This window comes from Magnolia sinica, chromosome 5, assembly GCF_029962835.1.
Source record: "Magnolia sinica isolate HGM2019 chromosome 5, MsV1, whole genome shotgun sequence".
In the NCBI taxonomy this organism is placed as follows: Eukaryota; Viridiplantae; Streptophyta; class Magnoliopsida; order Magnoliales; family Magnoliaceae; genus Magnolia; species Magnolia sinica.
In genome coordinates, this window is record NC_080577.1 from 108,205,621 (window position 1) to 108,225,592 (window position 19,972).

A 19,972-nucleotide genomic window follows, 5' to 3' on the forward strand; every position below is an offset into this window, starting at 1 on the left:
ATTGACCAAGAAATTCATTATTTTGTTAAAAAACTCCTTGAAACTAAAATTTTCCCATTTTCCCCTCAAATTTCTTCCTTTTAACTTAGTTGTGGGCGGATTTAGTGCATCTTGCGCATGGATTTGGGAGAAAAACGAAAATTTCAAACTGGAATACCATCTTCTCGGATTTGGGGCCGTTTCTCAATCGATGAGATTTTCCATTTCAATCCATTTATTTTTGTATAAATCATGTAAAATGAGTGTGAAATCGTAAGAAATCCTTGATTCTTCATGTTTTGCATGGAAAATTAAGGATTTCAACATTCGATTTCGAGATTTGTGTGTCGATGGCCAGCTTTGGAGAAAATTCAAAAAATTTCCCAATTTCGCCCAAATTACTTGTAAAGTTGTAATGTTGGACTCCAAACATGAAATTAAGCATGGATGAGGCATGATCTGTTGATTTGTTTTTTGTTTTTGTCAGATTTTGTAAAAAAATATTTTTTAATAAAAAATAATAAATTATTAAAATATTAATTTTTTTTTCAAAATTTCCCTTTAACCAGTTGTCAATTGAGACTAATTTCGAAGTATTTAGGAGTGTTTGATGAAATAATCATCATGCACACTCTAATTTCGAAATTCGAGTGTAGGTGGCTTGATTTGGGAAAAATTGGAGAAATTTCAAAAATTCTCCAATTTTTCCCAAATTGCTTGTAATGTAGCGAAATCAAGAATGTAGGCGCCTTGATCTACTGATTTGTTGAGTCCTCGTCAATTTTTGGGAAAAAATATTTTTTAATTAAAAATTAATAAAATAATTTTATTATTATTTTTAAATTTCCCTTTAACCAGCTGTCAATTGATATTAATTTCGAAGTATTTACGAGTGTATGATGAAATGATCATCGTATACACTTAATTTCGAAATTCAAGCATCAGTGGCCTAATTTGGTGAAATTGGGGAAATTTTGAAATTTCCTCAATTTCTCACATATTGCTTGTAATGTTGCACTCAAAATATGATACCAAACATGTATGAGGGCTGATCTGCTCATTTAATGGGTATTTGTCAATTTTCAGAATAAAATTTTATTTTTATTTTAAAATAGTAAAAAATATAAAAAAAATTATTTTTTTCTCGAAATTTATATTGGATGTAGTATCTTCCCTTTGATAACATAGTGTTCTTTTACAGGTGAAATATGTTAGGAGGAAGAGGAGGGAGACTGCCTAATATAAGACGGAGATACAGGTAGCCCACTCCCGATAATCGATTCAGGAGTATATGTAATTTATGTGGCTTTGTGTCGAAGAGTGGGGAGTAAACCCCCTTGAAGGAGCATTTTGCACGTGGGGGGGGGGGGTGTTACAAGATGTTAGAGCAGAAGAGATGAGATGAGGCTAGTGTTGGAAAAAATGTGAAGATAAGAGATGAATGACTTGCATGGGAGAGGGAGATTATAGAGGAATTGGGTTGGCCAACATATGTAGTTGATGAGGATATAGTCATCTTGGTGATGATGATGATCCTTAACACAAATGTGCAGTTCAAGAGTCCTTACGTGATCAATGAGAAATGGATCAAGAGAGGAGGTGAGAAGCGAGTAGGCCTAAATTTGAGGGGTCTACCCATGAGTGCGGTGGGGGGAGTGGGGGTAGAGTCGAGTCCAACAGGGGGTAGTAGAGCAGGGTGGAGTTTTGGGGTGGAGAGGAGGGTAGTAGGCTGGGAGATTTATGAGTTATGGGGAGGAGCACTAACATGTTGGTGCTGGATCTACCTTTAGATCCAAGGATGTACAAATAGGTGTGAGGTACAAAAGGAATTGAAGGACATGTTTAGCGGAGGAGGTGTGAGGAAGAAGGTTGAGAAGTTTATAGTGAAGTTTTTTCTATCTATGATCAAATGGCCATGAATGTCGCAGTGAGCCTGCACTTCAAGAATATGATAAGTGAAGTGCAGCATGGGGGTGAGGGTGTCCCGCTGCCCATGCCCTTTGAAATCATGGGAAAGTATTTGGATGATGAATATGCGGAAATAAAGACATGCGGATTTATACAAGTAGTCATGTATGATGTTTGGATCGAATCGATGAGGATGTCGGTCATACATTTTATGATCTATTACAAGGGACGAGCGTTGTTCCTAAAGTCCTTATATGCTAGTAATAAGATAAAAAATGCCGATTGCATTTACAAACTAGTGCATAATGTCATGCAAGATGTTGGGAGGAAGAATATTATGGAATTTGTTATGGACAATGAGAGTGCATTTGTCAAGGCAATGAAGGATATAATGAACATGTATCATATGTATTAGACCCCATGCGCAACCAATTGCATCGATCTCATGCTGGAGGTGATCGGGAATAGGCCGTTAGTGAAGGTCGTTATTACTGGCACACGGCTTGTCACGACCTTCATATACAACCACACATGATTATTAGCCACGATGTGCGAGAGGTGTGGTGGGGAAATAGTGCATCCCGGGACGATGCGGTTCCTCACAAATTATATCACCTAAAATAGCCTCCTCAGACACAGGCATGGGCTACGAGAGCTTTTCACCTCTCAGGAATACGCAGATTGGAATTGGAGGGGGAAGAGAGTAGCCTGGAAAATCAAGGAGCTTGTGTTGAGTACCGCATTCTGGGAGCGTGTGAGCGGTGTAGTGGCTATTCTAGAGCCCATTTGTGGTGTTGAGGATGGTGGATAATGAGATAGATCTGTTGATGGGGTTGTTGTATGTATCCGTACACCTGATGAAAGGTGCCATCAAGGCTAAAACTCCCAAAGCATATAAGTGCGTGAGTGCAATAATAGATGACTGTTAGGAAATGACACTTCCTCACCCACTACATTAGACTGGTAAGTAGTTATATGATTTATTTTTTCACCTATATGCTTTAGTACTTTTCTACTTCGCATATAATGTATCCCTATTTTATTGTACTGATGTGTAATTATTGAATCATATTGGGTTTCAATGTATTTCTTCAATCCCAAATACTACTACAACTGACGACTCTACGAAGACAATTCATTTAAGAGGGTTGTACATGAAGTGTGCAATCACTTGTTCCCCAACTGTCCAAGGAAAGGTACATTTGGTATTGAGGTAAATATGTTCTGCACTTGCATTCTCCCTATCTTCATCTCAACCATTCGATGCTTACCCTTATTGTACATGCCATTAATAGATTGTTAGATTCCACAACACGGTTGGAATGTTTGACTGTCAGGCCGTGGTGAGGTTGAGGAGTACCATGATAGCATGTGAGTTGTCACAGTAAAGTTTTTTTAGAAAATTTGGAATTAATGAAATTTTTTTTTAATAATTTGTAGACGAATGGTAGACCATGTACGGGATTGATTGTGAGGTTTTATAGAGGCTAGTTGTCCATGTACTCGTGCAGACTGTCTCCTCACCCTATGAAAGGAATTGGAGCACATTCTTTCTCATCCACACAATATAAGCGCAATAGACTGGGGTATGGTAGGCTTAAGAAGCTACTGTACTGCCACTACAATATGAAGCGACGAGAGAGGCTGCTCCCCGCCGAAGGAAGAAGAGAAGCCCGGGAGGACCCACTGGATCTAATGGCGGTCGGATCACATGCATATGTTGAGGATGATGAGGAAGACCCAATTTACCAGTGGGTTAGGCCGGATGACTTGGATACTTCGAATGGGCGATCGGAGCCGTATGTGGTAGCGAGGCTACTGAATAAGGATTGGTGTTGACACACAGGTGGAGCAACAAAGATCTGCTGATAAGGTATTCGACCTATTGACGAGGAGTCCGGAGGGCAACCCACGATAGTCACTATCACGCGGGACACGTGCTAGAGAAACATCATCCAACACTGGGACCGAGATTGAGAATAATGCAGGGGTGGGTCTGGCGATGGTGGTAGGGAAACATTATCCAACACCGAGATCGAGATCGAGAATAATGCGGGGTGGGTCCGGCGATGGTGATGACGGCAATGATGGTGTAAACAGTGTTTAAAGTATTGGCCAATATATCCCATGATATATCTTGTATCTTACCTATGCGATACGAAATGCATAGGTAGTGCCGATATATCCCACTTATTCAATCCGGTGAGCATTTTCGATTTTTGATTCCGTTTTTTTTTTTTTTATTTTAAATACTGTAAATCACGTTAAATCAATGTCAAATGGTTATAAATATACAATTATTCATGTTTTCCATGAAAAATCATTGATTTGGAGCTTCGATTTTGAGATTTGGGGGAGAGGGCCAAGTTGTAGAAAATTTAGAAAAATTGAAATTTCTCAATTTCTAGTAAATTAGTTCCAATCTTTGTAACTAAACACAAAATCAAACATATATGTAACCTGATCTAGCGATTCTTCTTTTGCTTTTGAATGTATTGCTTATGTTTCCATACGTCTTCTTACATTTATAAATTATATAAATAGACTTTAAATATACCAAGGAAACCCCTATTTTGTGCACTTTTTTTGTAATGCTTTGATTTCTAAGTGTATATTGATGTCTTCAACAATCCTTGAAGTTTCATTGAAAAATTCGACCAATTTTCCCCAATATTCTCATGTTTCCCAATAATAATGATACATTAAGCGATATAACTGACATATCCCATATGATAACCATTATGTTTCTATATCCCATGGGTGCGATACATTATGCAATAATGATATTTAAAACATTGGGTGTAGGTGATGATGAATATGGTGATGGTAGTGATGATGGCGATAAGGATGGTAGCGGCGATTGTGGGAGTCGGTCTCAAAGGCTTCTTAACCCTTTAATAGAGATGAGGATTTCAATCATGTTACAGAAGACCCCGACCATGGTTATTGTCCTAGAGAACCACAGCCTTGTCTTATCTACAATAAGACATGAGCGCCAAAGGCTACAGAAGAAAAAGTAGACCCGGAAGCTTTCAAATTTTGAGGAGTTACTGGAAAAATGCATGAGGGATACAAATGTTTGTGAGAGCGAGGTGGCTCTAGATCTGCATCATGAACGAGGGAGGGGAGCTCGAGTTCCAAGCCACACATAGATGTGGATTACAAACACAGGAGAGTTTCTCGAGTTCTGTGCCACAATATCGGTATGGATATGGACCTAGTGGATATGCGGCGAGCAACTCCAACAGTTACAACACATCATTTTTTTACTACAGTCAAGAGTTCACTTCTGCATACAGGTAGGGATATGGGCAGCAATATGGATATCTAGGAGTTTCATCTATACCATTCCCAGATCCATATCATTCACAGACTGTGACGATTATGCAATACCTATGGATGGGCATATTAGTTCAGTTCGGAGAGGATGAGTACCACTACCAATGATATGTCAGGAAGTATATTAATTGGTACCATTCTACTATGACCTGGGCACAATACTGTCAATTTATAGAGCATCAGTACTATTTCCAACCTCGTCGAGATGGAGACGATGATTACGAGCCATTGCGCAACTCTATGTGAGTCTAAGCCACAACCAATCACATCATTCATAGGTATCTTTCTCAATTTCTGCTTCTTTTGCTTTTGAATGAATTAGTTGTGTTTTATGCATGTCTTTTTACATTTATAAATGTTATGAATTCAACTTGAATATAGTTGCATTAGTTCAGTTAGACAACGCATAGCTTAAGAGCCTATACAAAAGAAACATATTTAAGTTTCATTGAAAAATTCAACCAATTTCCTAATGTTTCTCCATGTTTCCCAAAAAATGTGATAAATTACCCAATACCAACGATATATCCCGTGCAATAACTGATATTTATATGTATCCCAAGGGTGCAATATGTAACATGATACCAATATTTCGAACAATGTGAAAATACAAAAATACCCTTATGCTTAAGTTATTACATGCTCTATTCTAGCACATCACCATTAAGAACTAAAGAGGAAAATAATACTATGAAATACTAGAAACCATCATCTTCATGTAAAGTGGGCCACACGCAATGTTGTCATTGACAGTTTAGAGTCCTTTTGAAAAAGTCTGCCTTTCTTCATTGATCATAAGATTTTTTCTCAGATTTTCATAAAATGTGTCATAAAAAAATATAAAAATAGTGTGTGTGTGTGTGTGTGTGTGTGTGTGTGTGTGTGTATAAACAAAAAGATGTATGGTATATATCATCATGTCATAACCAAGTTAAAAAAATAACCCCTTTTCCCATCCCATGTACATGTAACTTTTCTATGTGATTCAAAAAATAACATTTTCCCTATCCACATTTACATTTATAATGTATGTATATTCTTTATTCACTTGTTTCTATAATTCCAAAAGGAATTAAAAAGTCTAAACAAATCTATTCTTCGTCAGCTGCAGCATCCTCCTCATCACCAATGAGGTCATCATTATCAACATCAGCTTTATCTTCAGAATATGATGTCGAAATAAACTCATCTTCCTCCTCTTCTACCACTTTCACTTTTCCATTCACTTTGCTTTTGTTTAACAAGTTTTCTAGGACCTAAAAAATAGTTGTTGCAAAATTCATTATAATATAATAAGACTATTAATTAATAATTATAAGGCTACAAGACTAAACAATAAGAATACGATTATATGAGTCATACCACATCGTCCATCTAGTCTTGATGTGGATTAGCCTACACCTTGTACATCCTCCAAGCATTCAGCAAAGCATTCACCTATGTCAATCTAGGTGTTATCTGTAGGGAGTGCAGGATTCTCTTTCTCCGTGATCCATCATCATCAGATTCCATATCTGATAAGCATATAGGATTAAGCTCTTGGTCCCTTTCTCTCTTTACATGATGGACTTCAAGCTGGAGATTGTATTTTATGAAGACGAGCGTATTCATTCTCTGTTGCTCGAGTCTATTCCTCTTATTTGAATGTATCTGCAAGGCAATGAACGTAATAATATAAGGCTATTGGTCACTACATGGTGAATGCATAAGTTAATTAACGAATTCAATAATGTCTCACCTGCTCAAAAGTGCTCCAGTTGCACTCGCAACTAGTAACATTATAATGTAGGGGCATTTTCACATCGGGCTTGAGTAGTGTGGCGTGTGGGTTGTAGGGGCACACTTGGGGTGGGTGGCCCATGTGAGGTGAAACCCATGTGATGTGGGGCCCACGAGGGGGGTTCGGCCAATGTCCTAACCCATGGGATGTGGGTTTTGGGCTATGAGATAAAGGGATTGATTCGCCATGCTTTATCAATTCGAGTTTTTAGAGCAAGTGGTTAATTGTCCCGTATCAAAGTGGTATCAGAGCAGGAGGTCTAATGTTCGAGACTCCTCACTGTGAGTGATTAATGCATGAACATTTTCACACTGGGCTCGAGTGGGGTAGCTCGTGGGATGCAGGGGCACAATCGAGGTGGGCAGCCCATGTGAGGTGAAACGCATGTGATGTGGAGCCCATGAGGAGGGTTCGGCCAAGGACCTAACCCATGGGATGTGGGGCCTGGGCTATGAGATAAAGGGATTGATTTGTCACGCTCTATTAGTTTGAGCTTCATCAAAGTGGTATTAGAGCGGGAGGTCTGGTGTTCAAGACTTCTCACCGAGGGTGATTAATGCAGGGACATTTTTACATCGAGCTTGAGAGGGGTGGCCTGTGAGATGCAGGAGCACACTCAAGGTGGGTGGCTCGTATGAGGGGAACCTATGTGATGTGGAGCGTAGGCTATGAGATAAAGGGATTGATTTGCCATGCTTTATCAGTTTGAGCTTTTAGATAAAGTGGTTAATTGTCCTGCATCACATTACATGTCAAACTTAAAATACGAATAGCCAACTTTTGCAATTTTGGACACTCGTCTTCGTAATTCTCCCACCATAAACGTAAAACACAATTATATATAATTATATAAACAATAGGCACACAATCAAACTCAAAGAAGCTAAATAATTGTAACTTTGTAAGTAAAATTACCTGGTTGCTTTATCACTCTAGTTAATTTTGCCGTCTCTCTTCCAAATAAATCATAAGCCCTTTGGAACTTATTGATCTGATCATCAATAATGACCCTCTGCTTTGAATCAAGGATCATTCTTTCAATATAGTCTTACATGCCAGTTTTAATGTCTAAATCTTGATGAAAATTGTCATCATACTGAAATCTAGGATTTAAGAAATAAGTCATTGCATACAAGGGCCTATGCAACTAAAGATTCCACCGTTGGTCTATGATTTCCGATATAGTCAAATATCGCTTCTTCACCTCTCCCAAGTTTTTTGTTATAGCCTCTTTTGTTTGATCCATTGCTTCATAAATGAATTCCGTGGCTGCCTCTCATTTGAATCAACAAGTCGTACCACTTTGACCAGTGGAAGGGTGGTCTTTAAGCAAAACTTGATAGATGACAAAAAATCTACATCAGTCAAAACTATGTCTTGAACATGTTTCTCCTTTGCGGTCTTGGAGAAACTGCTACCTTTCCATTCTTTTGAGATAAACATCAACTTAAAGCCAATTCTATTTTCATGAATGCTTTTTAAAGTCAAGTAACACGTAGCAAACCGTGTTATAGTCGGTCGAGTGAACTCCCCCTTTGCATGCTTCCTCATTAAATTCAAGACCTAACAATGCTTGTAAATATAGACTATTATAGCCCTTGCTTTCGCTGCAGTTTTTTTAATGAACTCGCAACTTTCCAATATTTGCATTAAGTCTATGCAATGGGCCACACATAGAAACCAAAATAATGTCTTCATATTTTCCATTAACATCTGACCCGCCTACACGTAGGCAATGTTTTAAATATCGACGGTATCGGCCGATATATCCCACGATATATCTTGTATCTCACTAGTGCAATACAAAACACACAAGTAGAGCGATATATCCCACATGTTTGATCTGGTGAGCATTTTCCAATTTCGATCCTTTAATTTTATGTAAATCATGTTAATTTAGTGTCAAATTGTTACAAATCCATTTACATGAAAAATCATGGATTGGGAGCTTCGATTTCTAGATTTGGAGGAGATGGGCCAAGTTGCAGAAAATTGAAAAAAAAATCAAAATTTTCCAACTTCTCACAAATCGTTAGCACTCTTTGTGTCCAAACATCAAATCAAACATATATGTAACCTAATCTAGTGATTCTTCTTTTGTTTTTGAATGTATTGCTTGTGTTTCCACACCTCTTCTTACATTTATAAATTATATGAATAGACATTGATTATACTTGCATCAATTCAATTAGACAACGCAGAGATTAGGACCCCATACAAAGAAAACCTATTATGTGTACTTGTTTTTGGTAATGTTTTGGTTTATAAGTGTGTATTGATGTCTTTTTTAACAATAACCGAAGTTACATTGAAAAATTCAACCAATTTTCCAATGTTTCCCCATGTTTCCAACAACAGTGGTACATTATATGATACAACCGATATATCCCATGCGATAACCGATATGTATTTGTATCCCAAGAATGCAATATGTAATGCGATGCTGATATTTTGAACACTGCGCATAGGCAGATGCGCTATTTGTAATTTCCTGTATAACATTCCTTTCGCCCCCTTCATCAATAACTAACTCGAGTAAGTCCAACAAATTGTCCACATTCTTTGAAATATCGAACGTATCAACAGATCTCAAAAATACCATACCGCTTGGACTATTAACTAAAAAATTTGTAATCGAATGATTCACTCCATCGGTCCACGCATTTGACATAATCATGCATCCAGTCTTCCCCCATTCCTTCTTATAAACATTAATAGATTTCTCTATTAACTCAACTTCCATCTTCAAAATTTTATTCCTTTGTGATACGATTGAAGCTTTAATCTCGGTCCAAATGCAACAACCGCTTCTATCATTAGTGCAAAGAATGGGCTCTTTACTAGGTTAAATGGTAGAGCATTCACATATATGAAATGCAAAATAGATAGGCACACAGTCTCTATCTCCCTTCTTCCAGATTTTGTTTAAAGTGGCTTGTTGTTTTTCTTCTGGCCCATTCTTTCTTCCCATAAAATCATCTATTGTTCTTTTTCTTTTTTCACCCATTTCATCGACATCATCAATAATAGGAACCCTTCCAACATCATAGGCCATCTCTTCTTATCGCTTCTTCTCACTAACATTACCATCTAATAAATTCTTGAATTTTTCTGCTATCTAATCACCTACTTGGGGACATGCCACGGCATTCTTCTTCGTTCGGGCTAGGTGATGATTCATTCGAAAAACACCTCCCCAATATGCCTTCCCTAAAAATTTGCATGTTAGGTGGAGATTATTTTTCTCATCCATCTCTGAATAATAATCTCATGTAAGATCATTGTCCTTAGTCTTCGATTTGTTTCCCATCTTCAATGCTCAAAACGAACCAACACGGCAACACACAAGTGACAAGCCTACATAAAAAATAAAAAATAATAATAATAAACTATTTAGGCCCCACACAAGCATAAAAGATTATAAATTGATTAAAAATTAGAAAACTTTTGAAAAAAATTATTTAGGCCCACATAAATTCCAAATCTCACCACTATCTATCAAAAGAAAGAAAAGAAGTGATATTATAATGTATGTGGTTATAAATAACCTTTAAACACAAAAGCCCTAAAACAGAATCGCAAAAAACTGGAAAAAAAAAAAAAAGAGGAAAAGAATTGAAATATTCTAATTTTCTTTTCCAAAAAAGCTCATATTTTCACCAATATATGAAATAAATGAAATTGAAAGCGATAATTGAATATTTTACGTGCATTCTTACCTATTTTAACGTAGAAATTCAACGCAATAAAGGCTGTTCGATTCCATTGAGCGACAAAAAAGATATGTTGATTTCTTTCTCTAGATTTCCTATGGCCCACAAGCTCCAAAAGTCTCCCAAATCTCTCAAAAGTTGCAAAATATATGTTTTTCTAATGAGGGTGGGGCCTAAAAACCTTTCAAAATAGAAAACCCAAAAAATTTTGTGAAAAAAAAAAATAATAACTACTAGTTTTTCGCGCACATTATTGAATCGTACGATTCACAGTTCACTTCAAATTGCGATTCGACCGTACAAGTTAGATTGTATAGTCATACGTTTTGGTATGAATTGTATGATTCATATTGTGAATCATATGATGTTAACAACATCCCACATATGAGATAATCGTTGTCCATGATGATCCGTTAACAGTAAGCATGATGTAGGTTCTTGAAATTGAAGAACATTGGAAAAAGCCTCCTTGGAGAAATAAGAAACTAAACTTTTACTCCACTTTTTTTTTTTTTTTTTGGTCTTGCACCTAGTAGCGCTACACCAGTCCCTACCAAGGTAAAGGAGAAGGGTTGGTATTAGGTGGGTCATGGAATTTTTTCGAAGCAACCATGAGAATTTGAAAAGCCGACCCTAAATAACTGGGACAAGATTATGATGATGGCAAAGATAGTGATGATGATGTGATGAAGAATATTTATGCCTGTACATTATTCTGGGAAGTGGAAAGAAAGACTGTCTTGAAGTTCTCTGTCCTTTGTACCTTGAGACATAGAGACCAATGATATGGGATTATAATCAGTAATTAACATCTACATCCCCCAGATAGCCGTTATTTCTACTTTTGGTGTTAGAGTCTAATCCTAAAAGCAGAAAGAAAGGAAGTACCCATTTCCCTAAAATTGTGGAATATTGAAGTTTTTTCTGTTATGTAATTGTGCAAAGGTTTCCATTTGTAAGGGTTTTGTTTGGACGTGGGCCAAAAATTGCCATTTGAAGTTTAAATTTGAAGTTAAATAAAGCACAATGAATCTTGATACATGATTTCTTTTTCCAGTGTCCTTTTTTGAATATAAGTTACTGTCCTCCATCAGAAGTTGAGTTGTCTGAAGGGAAAAGCCTGGTAAGGACCTATTTCTTCCCACTATTTATTGAATACCAAAAGAAGAAATTGACATCAAAATTTTAATTCATTTCTTCTCTTTAGGTGGTTGTTGTCTACAATTCTCTTGGGTGGAAGCGAGAGGATATAATCCGAATACCTGTAAGTGTTTCTGCTATTATGCTCAGTTCATTTCAAAATGGATTGATGTTGACTGTCTATAGCTTTTGCTCCCTTTTGACATTTCATGTCTGCAGTCTGCACAACCATCCCTATGGTACATCTTATGGAGAAGTTCTGCAATTTAATTGCTCTCTTTGATCTTCATCAAAGTCTGCCATACAGAATACATGCAAATCTGAGAGCCTTAGCATCCACTAGTGAGAATCATGTGCACTCTACCAAATTCAGCCACATGTGAGACATGCAGAAATAAGAGCCTGAGCTCCCACTGGTGAGAATGGCTCACACTTGATGAATATATACTTGTGTGTGGATCATAATTTTTGAAGTTTGCAGAACTTCCCTGCCTTATCAAAAAGGTGGTTGTGCAGATATAAATTGAATTGTTTCTTTTGTTGATTCTCACCAAATATGTTCTGATTTCATACATGCAAGTCTGCACCTTAGCAGCCATTGATCAGAATGAGTCATGATGACTATCCTCTTTACAGGTCATATAATAGATTTTAAATTTTGAGAGAGAGTATCGGCCTTACAGTCAAAGCTTTAACCTCAGATGTTGGAATCCATTACATGTAGCAATACACCGATATAAAACGTTGAGGTCCATTGCATCTTAGTAGATCAAAATGGGCTAGACTTTTTGTGGAACTCTGCTCGTTAATTTTAATCATAATTTTCTTTAATATAAATGTTAGTAACTATGGCAAGCAGCGCATTCCTTTTTTCTGTTACCATTTCTGCAGATTACTGGTAGTATAATGGGTGAAGTAAGGCCACATGAAAGTTATATTTAAAGGATGCTAAAGCATTGCCTTTTAGATGTCTACCAACATTTCCTTTTGATCATTGAAAGGAATGAATTAATAAAGTGGAAAGTAACTGGGACACGAGATATCTCCCGATATCTACACGAACAAACAAAACATATGATCTATGCAATGGACTCATCAAGATAAATAGTAATTTCCCCGGCTTGAATGCTTGTGAGATTCTTCACATCTCCTTCAACAAATAGAAATCTTGGGAAGTGAAGAGCAAGTCCTCAACCATCTCTAGGGATCTTCACATCTGATTCTAAGAAGATCAATCGTTACTATATCAAATTGTGCAAAATTTAAGGAGCCCAGTAAGATGATAGCATAACAAACATGGAGGGAGTTTCGGTTCAGGAAAGCTTCACACTACATCAAACACAATATTCTTATTGATAGATGATAACTAACAATATCAACTCACATAACCAGATGTTCTGCAGGTTATCAGTGAAACAGTTATTGTTCGTGATTCCGAAGGCATGGAAATCAAATCACAGCTTATACCTCTACTCAATTCCTCAGTGAGCATAAGAAACTACTATGTTAGGGCATACTTGGGCATATCTCCGAGTGATACGCCTAAGTTTTGGCTTGTGTTTCCAGCAACTGTACCACCTCTTGGTTTCAACACTTACATCATCTCAAATGCGAAACAGACAGGTTAACTCATTTAACTGCATTTCTATGGTATATTAGTAAGCATTGATATCTGATGCTGCTGTCCAATTATTGCTTGCTTCTTGTGCCTCAGATGCAGTGATCCAGAGTGTTCATCTAGTAGGTTCCAGATTTCAACACCTTCGCACTGATGGTGGGATCTGTGATGTTTTTATTTGGTCCATCCATACTATGGCCCACTAGTTAAATGGTCTAGATAACCATGCGATGAGGCACAATGAGTGGGAAACAATTGGAAGTGGAACAGGCAGGATTTGCTGACATGGAACTGTGTGTTATCTATTACAATTACAGGCCCTAGTGCAACCATGTCAACAGTACACATATCACAACGAAGTGAAAATGGTGTGATAGAAGTTGGGCCAGGAAATATAAAGCTCACTTACGATGTGGATGAAGGCAAACTTACTCAGTATTCTAATAGCAGAAGCTCGGTATGTTGTGCTCTTGGTGGCACTTCAGATCTACGTGTACTGCCCTTCTTTTTTAATATAATCATTTGATATGTTTCTTTCCCTTTCATCTGTAAATTTCTTCAGTTCATTTTATATCTCCCCAAACAGAATCAGAATATATCTAATATTAGTATGTTGCATATTTTTCGTAGTTTCATTTTTTTTAGAGATACATACATACAAACAGACATACATGCACACACGCACGCGCACATGTCTATATATATGTATGCCTGTGTGTGTATTCTTGCCTGATTCTTTTTTCTTTTTAATCTGATGTGGTTTTTGCTTATTATTCAAGGTGAAAGCATTTTTAGAACAATCATACAGTTTTTATTCTGGGTTTAACGGAAAAGTTTCTGATACTCAGGTAGTTGTTCTAAATGACTATTCTCTGTCTCCATTTTTGCTCCAGTCTTGTGTTTCACTATGCTTGCATTATATTGTCCAATCGAAGATTCATTACCATGTAAGATTGTTGTTACTTATTGAAGGCCTCTGGAGCATATATCTTTCGTCCAAATGGCAGTTTTCCCATCAATTCTGACGGAAAGGTACACCACGCCTTCTGAAGTAGTTTGTTATCTGTGCAATATACTCTTATGATGATGATGTCAAGGAAAGGTATTGGAAAACTCATCTATGATACTCAGTGTGTAAAAAATGTCAATGTTGCAGGTATCACTGACTGTCATACAGGGACCACTGTTAGACGAAGTACATCAAAAAATCAATTCATGGATATATCAGGTTCTTTTCTTCACTACTAATGATACTCTCTGTACTTCTTTATTATTGACCTTGATCTTGACACCTATTTCCTGTTTCATGACCAGAAACTTTTGCATCAAAGCTGTTTCATGTTTATCTTGATTCAACTGTCGTTTGGGTGCCTGTAAAATCCCTAAGTTGTAAAGAGATTACAAGTAATCGGATTACAGGAGGTGTTTGGATACTTGCATTTGCCTGTAATGGCTTTACAGGCTGTAAACACATTACAGCTTTTAGCTGTAATCTGAAAGTTGGCAAAAAGCCATGCTTCATATTACAGGTAAAGTCTTTACAGTTAAAGAGACATTATACATAACAGAAGGCAATGGTTGATACACATGATGTGTGGGGCGCACCATAAGGTGTACGGTACATCATATCTGTCCATCATGTGCTTCCCTTCTCCTATGCGCACCCCCCCCCCCCCCCACAAAAAAAAAAAAAAAACACTGCTTGATTGATCATCAAATGGACCACACGAGAGGGAAGGATGAGACGTCCACCATTAGAAATTTCCATATTGCATTTGGGGCGCACGGTGCTGGGTGGAGGACATCCAATCCATCCAGTGCACATATGCTTTGATGCTCTCATATGGCTCCTAAAAAAAGCAAGTCCTGTTTATGTGATTTACCAATTTTGGCAGGATTTACCGCCTCAAGCTCTATGTGGTGTGAATTCCTATTTTATACATTGTGAACACTTAACAAGTTAGATAAACACATAATCCATTTACCCGTAAACAGATTACCACCTAAAAGCCAAACAGAATAGCATGTAAGCAGTTTACACCTGAAACTCTTTCCGGGTGTAAAGTGTTTACAACTTAAAACTTTACAGGCATCCAAACAACCCCAAGCTTCCAATCTATGCTTCATAGCTAATGATTATTGGATAACTATTTTCGAAGTCCAAGAGGGAGAATCCTTGAGATCATTCCTCACTTTTTAGAAGATTTCTACCATAGGAGTCAACTGGCATAGATCTAAGTAAAGATCCCATCATAGAGATCGTAGCTCCCGCTTGAGCAAGTGTGGACGAAGCTGAAGTGATAATGTTGACTTGAGTAACGCAAACATTGGCGAGAATCCAATGCCCTGAAAACCTAAGGGTTCCTCCGCAAGGTTCATCCTATAGAGAATGCTAGTGTATTGTATTTATTGTGTGTCCTTTTAGTGTAAGTGCATGTGCATACTTCTCTATTCCCCTGCAGTGTACTATATGCTTTATCATAATAAAATATTATGTGTTAGGGCAAGCAAGCCTAACACATCATCTCTCCCAAACTCTCCTCCTCCTTTTCTCTCAATATTCTCATCTCTTCTTCACATTATCCTCATCAAATCCTTCTCTACTTGGTATCAGAGCAAAGATCTAGGCATTCCGCATCCAACAGGTTGAGAGGCGACACGTCACCTTGCTGACGTCAGCATTGTACGGACGCATGGGCTCTGTTTGAGCTAAAAGTTTAGGGGTTTGATAGATCTTGATTTTAGAAGATTTGTCATGATTTTTTCAGAATTTATTGGACCTCATTTCATGGTATTTTGGGCGAAATAGAGAAATTCGAAAATCGGTTCCAGATTCCGTTTTTCTTCGATCTACCTCAAATCGGTAAGCTTTTCTTCGGTTTCTTTGCTCAAGATGGACCGAAATCTTCCTCCCAAGCTATCCATGGTGGATTTTTTACTTAAGATCAATGTTTGAGAGGTTTTTAACCTCATATAGGCGTGTGGCTGGGCTGTTTTTTGGATGTTTGATATTTGTTTGAGTTTCATCTCTTTTTATCTTGAAGGATTGAGTGAAATATAGTTGTTTTAATCAATATTTATTGGCATATGGGGTCTCTTGGCATAGGTTTATTTCTCTTGGGCTCTATTATGGCTGACAAAGGGCCCTCATCTCTTGGTATAGGGTCTTGAATCTAACCCCTTGTAGATTACCTCCATTAAGTTGAATGGTGACAACTATCTTCAATGGGCACAATCTGTAAAAGTATTTTTAGGAGCTCGTGACAAGTCGTCGTATATTTTGGATGATCCCCCAAGCTCTACGGATGTTACCTACAAGTCTTGGACAAAGGAGAATTATCAAGTTATTGCATGGTTGTTGAATAGCATGGATTCCTCGATTAGCCACTCAGTGATGTTTTTATCCTCGGCTAAAGGCATTTGGGATACGCTTCATGATATGTTCTCAGAATTTTCACGGGTATTCCAGCTTATTCAAGAAATTGGTCGGTTTCAACAAAACTCCAGATCCTTAAAAGACTACTATTCGATGCTTCGGGGTATGTGGGATGAGTTGGATATATATCACCTCTTCCTTCCAAATGTAAAGAGGATCATGAACATGCTCATAAGCAACGGAATGATACTCGTATCATGCAGTTCCTTGCTGGGTTGAGTTCTGATTATCTTCACGTTCGCGATCAGGTTGTTATGCAGGATCCTCTTCCCATTCAAATGCCAGTGTGCTATGATCTCTACTCTTCCTTCTCATTCATTTGTGCCACCCGAGCGTTCGCACATCTTGTTGGCGATCGTCCTCCCATGGTCTTCGGCACCATCCTTGAGCTCGGCACATTGGTTTTGGTGGTAGTGGTAAAGGCCGCGAGGAGATCGCGATGCGGCGGCCGTAGTCTTCGTGGTCGTGGTGGACGTGGACGAGGACGTGATGGTTCCGCATTTGTTCACATTGCGGTGGAACTAATCACACTATTGATTATTTGTAGCTACATGGTCGCCTACGTATGCCGCTTTGCTTCCACGTTGCTCGAGACAGTCTTCCACCTCGCATTGAGCCTACTTGAGTCTTTTATTATTTCTGGGCGGCATATGATGCCCTTATGCGGCTTCACATTCGGATATTCCCGAGCCTTCTCACGCAGCTTCGGCCCGGTAAGCCTTCTTGCGTCATCCTCTCCTACCTCCCGGGTCATAGACTCTGCTCCCATATGATAGGTAAGTTGCAATTCTTTTCTTCTTATTCTTCTTCTTTTCCCACTCAGTATACAGACGCAGATGGAACCCAATCTCCCATCTCGGGATTGGTTCCATCCCTCTCTCTTCTTCCTTGTCTTTGTCCTCCGTATTGCATGTGCCTCGTTTTCCATTAAACTTATTGTCTGTTAGCTCTCTTACTAAATCACTCAATTGTTCAATCACCTTCTTTCCTTCTTATTATTTGTTTCAGGACCTACATATGAAGAGAGTGATTGGTGGGGGGCATGAGCGAGGAGGCGTTTATCTTCTCGATGATACACCTATTGCCGCTTCTAGTACCCTTTCTCTAGATCAAGAGTCCATGACTCGGTGGCATTGCCGCTTAGGCCACCCATCCATTGCTAGATTGAGACTTTTGTTTCCCTCCTTACCTGTCACTAAACCATTATGCTGTGATATTTGTGAATTGTCTAAACATCATCGTGCTACGTTTCCTCCTAGCTATTCTGGGAGGAAATCTCAACCTTTTCTTCTGGTTCACTCGAATGTTTGGGGACCAGCTCCGGTTACCTCGACTTTTGAATTTACATATTTTGTTACCTTTATTGATGATTATTCCCGCATGACTTGGATTTATCTTTTAAAATCTAAAAGTGAAGTGTTTGATGCGTTTAAAGTGTTTTATCATGAAGTGTGCACTCAATTTCATTGTTCCATCAAATCCCTCCATTCTGATAATGGGGGAGAATACATGTCTACTGCCTTTCTGTCCTTCTTGCAGGAACGTGGTATTTTATCTAGGACGTCATGTGCTTGCACTCCTCAACAAAATGGTATTGCAGAACGAAAGAATCGTTATCTTCTTGAAGTTGCTCGCACCCTTCTACTTGGTATGCATCTACCCAAACATTTTTGGGGTGATGCTCTTTTAACTGCTACTTTTCATATTAATCGTATACCCTCACGTATTTTGTCTTATAAATCTTCATTTATTATATTGTATCCTCATGATAATCCATTTCCTCTGCCACCTAAAGTTTTTTGTTGTACATGCTTTGTTCAAATTTTGGATGGGAGTAATGATAAACTTAGTCCCAGGGCGATTAAATGTGTCTTTATAGGGTATACTCGGAGTCAGAAAGGTTATAAATGCTTTGACCCATTGACTCAAAAGAAATATGTCTCTGCCGATGTCACCTTCTTTGAGGATCTGTCTTTTTTCTCCTTTCCAGGCCGGCTCTAGGCCGATCTCTCTGGGAGTATGACTCTTATCCTCTTTCCACTCGTGATCATGGGAAAACTCCTCTCTCCTCTATTCAGATCCTGTTGGTGATATGGGTGAGCCTAAGCCTCTGCAGTTATCGTCGAGATAAATCTTCACAAGCTCCATCTACCCTTCCGCTTACTTTGGATGTTGGTTCAGTGACTCTTCTAACTCGAGTTTAGATCTTCCAATTGCTTGTGCAAAGGGTCACGATCTTGTACTCAACACCCCATTAGTAATTTCGTTTCATATGATCATCTTTCACCGTCTTTTCAGTCGTTTGCAGCTTCCCTTTCATCACAGACTATTCCTAGATCTCTCTCACATGCTCTTCAGAGTCCTGATTGGACAAATGCGATGATGGAAGAAATGTCTGCTCTTGAGAAGAATCATACCTGGGATCTTGTGCCACTTCCTGTAGGCCATAAGCCTGTTGGCTGTCGATGGGTTTATACAATCAAGTTTCTTCCAGATGGCTCAATTGATCGCTATAAAGTTCGTCTTGTTGCTAAAGGTTATACCCAGACTCATGGTGTGGATTACTTCGAGACATTTTCTCCAGTGGCTAAGCTTAATTCAATTCGTGTTGTGCTCTCCTTGGCCGTTAATTTATCATGGCCCTTGTTTCAGCTTGATGTTAAGAATTCATTTCTCCATGGGATCTTGCAGAGGAAGTTTACATGCATCAACCTCCTGGCTTTGTTGCTTCTCACAACCCTACACTTGTATGTCGGTTGAAGAAGGCTCTTTATGGACTCAAACAATCTCCACGTGCATGGTTCAAAAAATTTTAGTTTGGCTCTCTTGGAGTTTGGCTTTGTTCGTAGTCATGCCGATCATTCTCTCTTTATATGTCGTCGATCGACGGGCATCATGGTTCTCATTGTCTATGTGGATGATATTGTTCCGGTAGATTCTGTTGGAATGAGGGAGGTCAAAGAATTTTTGAAGACCAAGTTTGAAATCAAGGATCTTGGTCCTCTTCGCTACTTCCTCGGAATTGAAGTTACTCGCTCATCATCCAAATTGGTCTTGTC

At 38.3% G+C, this 19,972-nt stretch overlaps 1 protein-coding gene across 2 annotated transcripts in view; it reads left to right on the forward strand.

Annotated features, from left to right (window-relative positions):
* Nucleotides 1-19,972, forward strand: part of LOC131246631 (alpha-mannosidase At3g26720-like) — a 69,389-nt gene that overhangs the window by 27,475 nt on the left and 21,942 nt on the right. For both annotated transcript variants that reach the window (XM_058246951.1, XM_058246952.1), the window contains 7 exons: nt 11,777-11,842; nt 11,927-11,983; nt 13,263-13,482; nt 13,795-13,934; nt 14,257-14,325; nt 14,450-14,509; nt 14,634-14,705. In XM_058246951.1, coding sequence (XP_058102934.1) covers nt 11,777-11,842; nt 11,927-11,983; nt 13,263-13,482; nt 13,795-13,934; nt 14,257-14,325; nt 14,450-14,509; nt 14,634-14,705 — 684 coding nt within the window. The remainder of the gene's footprint in view (nt 1-11,776; nt 11,843-11,926; nt 11,984-13,262; nt 13,483-13,794; nt 13,935-14,256; nt 14,326-14,449; nt 14,510-14,633; nt 14,706-19,972) is intronic.